The 6463-nt window shown below is 49.9% G+C and overlaps 1 protein-coding gene across 1 annotated transcript; it reads left to right on the top strand.

The window, feature by feature from the left end:
• The first annotated feature begins 2679 nt into the window (after positions 1 to 2679).
• LOC123069739 (WRKY transcription factor 71) lies at positions 2680 to 6146 on the top strand. Its single transcript, XM_044492685.1, has 3 exons — positions 2680 to 3250; positions 4978 to 5133; positions 5599 to 6146. Exons 1-3 carry the CDS (start codon positions 2838 to 2840, stop codon positions 5963 to 5965), a joined length of 936 nt encoding a protein of 311 aa, XP_044348620.1. The 5' UTR covers positions 2680 to 2837; the 3' UTR covers positions 5966 to 6146.
• Positions 6147 to 6463: the final 317 nt, after the last annotated feature.

Raw genomic sequence — 6463 nt, 5'->3', positions numbered from 1 at the left:
ACCGATGGTCCTACGTACCTTATTACGAGCACGTGTCATCAATGCCACCGACGATCCACCGGTGGCTCCACCTCCACGCACACACATGTACCTACTTGACGGCCAGCGGTGTGGTCGTGTGCGCACTTGTCACGGGCGGGCGTGCGTGCGTGCGTCCGGAGACTTGGACCGCTGACAGAGAGGGGGCAGCGGGCTGGAATCGATGGCCATGCGTAGCGTGGCACACACGGCTCGATCGCTATGGTGCTAACTAAAGCATCAAATGTTCCAAAAAAAAACTAAAACATTTGGAAACTTTTTTTGTTGTTGAGGAAACTAGTTTTTTTTTTTGCGGCAATATTTTTTTTGGACGCCGATACGTGCCATACGTGTGGGCGTTAGGGAGTCCGCCCACACATTTTGTGTGGTGTATAAGAGGAACAGCCCACACACCTACGTGTGGGCAAAACAATTAGCGCCAACACGCCTCTTTTTTTCCCTCCCAATCCCTCTCATACGCGTGCGTGTGGGCGAAGTTGATAACGCCCACACGCCCGTATGTCAGGCCTCGTAACTTCTGGTCCCGCACGCCACGCGTGACGGTCACCGCGCGCCCGCAGTTGCCATGGTCCAAACCCTCGTCCATATTCGTTTAATTGCAGTTGCCATGTCGCTGAACTACGGTTGCCATGTCGGACAACTGCAGTTGCCATGGTTGCTCAATTGCAGTTGCCATGTATGGTCTGATCTAATGTAGTTGCCATGATTTCATAACTTTAGGAGTTGCCACATACTAATACTAGGCAGTTGAGAGAGTTGCCATGTGCTCACAAGCATGCTAGGGCAGTTGCCATGTAAAAATGAAGAGTTGCCATCTGCTTACATGCACGTTAGGGCAGTTGCCATATACGTGCACGTTAGGGCAGTTGCCATGTACCATGCAAAAACATATGGCAACTCGGTAAAAAAGAGTTGCCATCTGCTTACGTGCACACTAGGCAGTTGCCGTGTACCCTGCAAAACACATGGCAAACTCGGGTAAAAAAAGAGAGTTGCCACCTGCTTATAAAAGCACACTAGAGGCAGTTGCCATGTGCAGTGCAAAAACACATGGCAACTAGCAGCTTGGGTGTGGGAGAGGAGAAGAGCGTGTGGGCAAGATGCCAAATGCCCACACACTAGCCCTTCTGTGTGCGTGCAAAGTGGCGTGTGAGCGAATTGCTGAACGCCCACACACCAGCCCCTCCTGTGTGGTGAAACGGCCGTGTGGGCGACCGGCTGAACGCCCACACACCAGACCAGTCCTACGTGGCACTAGAAACATGCCAAGATTCGTGCGCTCACGAATGGACGCGGATCCACGCGTGTGGGCGAGATGCAAACGCCCACACGTGTGGGCGTTAACATTTCTTTTTTTTGTTGTTGAAAAAAAAACAGGATAATCCCGGACTAGTTCTTGGAGGTATATTTTTATAGAAGAAAATCTCTAAGCACTCAGGTCACCTCCGGACTCGAACCCGGGTGGGCTTGCTCGCACCGAGCGAGCCAAGCATGATGGCGACGATTGGCGTCGGCGGATAATGCCTATACAGCAACAACAACAAGGGCCGTAGTTGCGGCCAAGAAGCAGCAAGAGGCCGCTCTGCATTGCTACTACTACAAGCCCACCTTGGCCGCCAGCCACTGGGGGCGCGAGCCGCCCTACTCCAGAGAAGATGGCGAGGAAAAACAAGGCGACGACCGCCACTGCATTAGGCCGGCATCCCCGACATGCGGTTCTCCAGCTTGCTCAACTTCATCTTTGCTAGAAAGCGGCCTTTGGCTCCGCGGACGACCCTGACGGATCAAGAGCCCATGTGCTCCACAGTGTCGTCGCACGCGCGGTCCTGCCTGTCCAAGACATCGCACCATCTGGGTCGCGGCGCAAGTCAGAGTCGAAGTACTCGGACCGCGAATTCCGATGGGGGAGGTGGAAGATAAACTGCTCCGGCCGTGGACCACCCACTCGTCGCCCAAACACAAAAGGTTGCCGCCAAGGTCGCCAGCGATGTTGCCACCGAGGCCCAAAGCAACCGTTGAGGGAGTGCTTGGCCTGGGGGCTTCACGCGCGTCGCCGGGCGGCCACCAGGGGGCCTTCACACGAAAAAAAATCTTACTTCAGCCAGACACGGTTGATTACATTTACTCCTTGGTGAGGCTATGGAGTAAATTTTTTCCTCCTGTCTAACCTTTATAAGGGATCGGTTAGGTTTCGGTTAGAAAACAAACAGTAAAATTTTACTCTTCTAAATCTTTTTAGAGAATTGGTTCGAGTTACTCCAAAAGCAGCAAAGTGAAACACAACAAGTTCAAGCACCGCCGATGCATTTACGCCTATATCATATACATATAAGCTCCTCGAAGAAAAAACAAATTGCCAACCAACCCCAACGCGGCAACGCCTACCAACCCCATCAACGTGTACGCACAGGGAGTGTACTCGTGTACAGCCCGGAAAGCATTCACATTTCGCATGGAAAATGAATAAAACGCGCAGCTGGAGACGCGTGTACACATGATAATATCTCGAGGCAGGATGGGGATCGATCATCCTCCCTCCCTATGCTCATCAACGGTTAGGCTAATTCAAGCACGCACTACCAGCTACGAGAAGTATACTTTAATACCACGCGCGTGCAAGCACACAAGTTTCGTCCCAAAGGTGAAGGTCATAGTCGTATCTTGCTTGCTTGCACCTCCCCAAAGGGGCAAAGACGGCTACTGCGCCTCAGTTCAACGCCCGCCGGCCTTTCCCTTCGTCTCCCATTCAACGCTTGGCCTCCATCTCACCAGCTCCCAAACCTCGCGTGCACCACTCCATGTCCGGATCAGCAGCAGCAGGCGGAGAAGACCACGGCGCCGGTCAGCTCTACGGCAACCATCGGCATGCCGCCGACGGCGGCGACGTACTGGGGAACAACGTCTTCTTCCAGAGTCATTCGGCGTGTGCCGGTGGGGACGATGGTGGTGTCATCCCGTCGACCTACTCCAGCATCACCGACTACCTGCAGGGGCTCCTCGACCCCGCGGAGCTCGCCAGGCACCTGGACGCGCCTCCGTACTTCCCGGCGCCGGGAGATGTGATCGGCGAGGCAGCGACTCCAGTCACGCCCAACTCGTCGACGTCCGGCGAGGCGACGGGGGCCGAGTCCCACGGGTGCAAGAGAGGCAGTCCATCGCCGGAGGAGGGGGACGAGGATCAGGATGGATCGGCCGATCATGGCAGCTGCAGGTACGTGAGCCATTTTATCAGGATGGATTCGATCTCGATGCATCCGTGTGCTAATTAAATCCAGCTCGATGTTGCTGGATTTCTTGTCCGTCGATCGACCATTAATCACATGCGTGCATATGCTTTGTCGATTAGAGGGAACAAGTGTAGGTCCATCCACTGGTAGTATGTGTTCTTCCCATCAACGCAAAAACAAAAAAGTATGTGTTCTTCCCAGATCGATATCGGTCTACAAGACTACAACTCTCCATTGATACTCTCCGCCGCTCTAAACCAAGGTTTTGGCTACCAAGTACCAAGTTGCACTTTTTATCTGGTGGGTCACCGAGAAACTCGGATACCACGGTTACCGTGAAATTCTAAGTAAATTTCAAGCGATTTTTTTTTTTTGATGAATTTTGAATCCGAACAAATTTCGTCCATTTTTTTTGCATGGGAAGTTGATTTCTTATAGGGTACTGGGAAACGCGAATACCGGGTGGTACCCAAAACCCTGCTCTGAACGTGAAGATCATGCTGCACATGGCATCATCGCGTGAGGTGAGATGTGAACAATGGGATTTAGGGTTCGCCATCCATCAACTTCCCACCTACCTGCCATTCCAAACAAACAAAACTTATCCTATCAGTTCCCTGGGTAGCAAAGGAAGAACCGGCCGCTCAATGCATATCAACTTGCAATGATTGAGCAACACGGCATTTGATAGCTATATCCAGGCAACCCTCTTGTTTAGTTCCATGTTGTTCTTTGTTTTGGCTAAAGTTGTTAGCTCTTCTTAAGTGAGACTCTGAATAATGGTGGACGATCGATGGGTGTTGCTGTCGCTGATTGTTATCACCTAGCTTATGATTTTCCTCGCACTATCTTTGATCATCATAACAGAGAAGGAAAATTTGTAGTGCATGAGCTAGCTCAGATGGAGAGCTCCTGCTTGTGCTTGGATGGCGGATGAGCATCCAGTTCTTGTCCTTTTTTTTTTTGCAACTGGGCATCCTGTTTTCATTAATTGCTTAACCGAAACACAAAGTTCGCCAGAGACTTGCAAGCAAGACAAGGATGAGGGAAATAGAGGGAAGCGAGTTGATGCATTACAAGGAAACCCGCCACGAGTGCCCAATATCGAAACACTCGTTACGGGACAAAAACCAGGCAACAGAAAGTACTATAACAAAACGCCCAATCGCGAAAAGTTAAATCAGCAGCAGATGACATTATCCAAGTCTTTTTTTGTGCGGGTGACATTATCCAAGTCTTGACATGAAGATCAACGCTAACCAAGGGATCACATAACCCACACCCAAAATAGTGCGACAGGGAGAAAGGAAAGATCAACCACCAGCGATGTGTCCCACACCCAGTTCAGCAGCTGCTGGCTTCATATGCCGAGCGAGCATCCCAACCTCGTTCAGCAGCACTCGGACCCCTCCTTGGAACACCTCCTCATGAAAGAACAAACTATGAAATAGCCTCCATAGGAGATTGCACAACTCCAGCTCTTGTCCCCCGCTTGCTTAATGATGCAATAATTAATACTTTTTTTGCGAGGATGCAATAATCATTACTGACCAATAAAAAGAGAGGATTTTATGTCAGAAATGAAGTCCTACTTTGTTCTTAGTCAGTTATATCCTAGTGATTAGTTACCAAACAAAATCATCTACTCATGTACACATGATTAAGAATCACCAAGGACGTTCTCATTGTGCTGATCCACTGACTGATCCAGGAGCGAGAAGAAGAAGATGAAGGAGGGGAAGAGGGAGAAGAAGCCGCGTGGGTCCCGTGTGGCATTCGCAACCAAGAGTGCGGTCGACCACCTCGACGACGGCTATCGCTGGCGCAAGTACGGCCAGAAGGCAGTCAAGAACAGCTCCTTCCCAAGGTACAACCATGGACATGCACATCTTTTCTTATTTCTCGCACACATTCCTCGTTTGGTATATATTGCAGTAACCGTCAAGATCATATACTTGTACTTTTCGTTGTGCAAGCATCTTTTTAAGTTTGAGCAACACGGTCTTGTCTGGAATGATTACCTACGTGAATTCTACAGGGAAGATTGCACAGCGCGCAAAATCAACCGCAACATGGGTAACATCTGCCCGGCGCGTTCATCAAATATCGTGTTCACCGATCTAAAAAAACACGATATATACTCCTTCTGTTTCATGATATATAAGAGCGTTCTTGACACTTATGAGACGGAGGGAATAAGTAGTAGCAGTTAAGCAATCTAGGTAGCATCAGACTGAACAAATATGTATATGTATATGCATCCTGCACGGTCAGACAGCTATATATATACCGGACAGGACAATTTACTGATAGTAGCAATGCATGTGCGCAGGAGCTACTACCGGTGCACGGCGGCGCAGTGCGGGGTGAAGAAGCTGGTGGAGCGGTCACAGCAGGACCCGTCCACGGTCGTCACCACTTACGAGGGTCGCCACGCGCACCCGAGCCCCATCGCCACCCACCGTGGCTCGCGCATGCTAATGGCCACTGGTGTCGACACTGTCTACTCACTCGACGTGCTCCAGCATCAACATCATGGATTTTTCCCGGCCGGTACCGACGTCTATGGGCGCATGTACGCACTGCCCAGTACCGACGCCTCGGTGGTGGCACACCGGTCGTCCGAGTACGGTGGCATGCAGGTGCATGCCGGTGTTCTTCCCGATGCCGTGATGAGTTATGAGCATGTTCATCGTTAACTCGGTCACTCTGTTTATGTACATAGTACTGTATGTCTGTAGCTTCGGTTTGGCCTTAATTAGCGAGGCATGCATGGAGCTAGCCAATGGGCACACACGTTCTTTTTCAAACTGACAGGTACAAATTTTTGTTGTTCTGAATTTGTTTTGGATGTTGGAATCAAATTATTTATAGTTTTTCTAAATTCTTTATAACTAGCTTTTCCTGGTACATCAAAGCCCATTTCTATACGGCAAGGATTATACATTGTGCAATTCAGAAAAAAAAAGATATGTCGCGGGGAATTTGTAACACTAGTCGATACTCTGCACGTTGCAGCGGGATATTTTTCTTAGAAATCTTTTGAAGGAGTATAACACTAGTTCAGCCATAAGTTGGAGGCTACGTTAGGAACCTCAAACCCAACAGACACGTGGGACTCAGTTTGAAACTTAACCTGTCACGTACAATTAGATGTAATAAGATCGAGGTCAACTCTGATAATGTGGAGGTTGTTG

This window comes from Triticum aestivum, chromosome 1A (assembly GCF_018294505.1).
Source record: "Triticum aestivum cultivar Chinese Spring chromosome 1A, IWGSC CS RefSeq v2.1, whole genome shotgun sequence".
NCBI classification, from domain to species: domain Eukaryota; kingdom Viridiplantae; phylum Streptophyta; class Magnoliopsida; order Poales; family Poaceae; genus Triticum; species Triticum aestivum.
Note: the sequence above shows the minus strand (reverse complement) of the source record. Positions and strands in the feature narration are given on the sequence as shown.

Coding starts and splice junctions, on each gene's coding strand:
- LOC123069739 (XM_044492685.1), top strand. CDS start 2,838: ATGTCCGGATCAGCAGCAGCAGGCGGAGAAGACCACGGCGCCGGTCAG. Junction 3,251..4,977: donor GCCGATCATGGCAGCTGCAG/GTACGTGAGCCA, acceptor TGACTGATCCAG/GAGCGAGAAGAAGAAGATGA. Junction 5,134..5,598: donor AAGAACAGCTCCTTCCCAAG/GTACAACCATGG, acceptor GCATGTGCGCAG/GAGCTACTACCGGTGCACGG.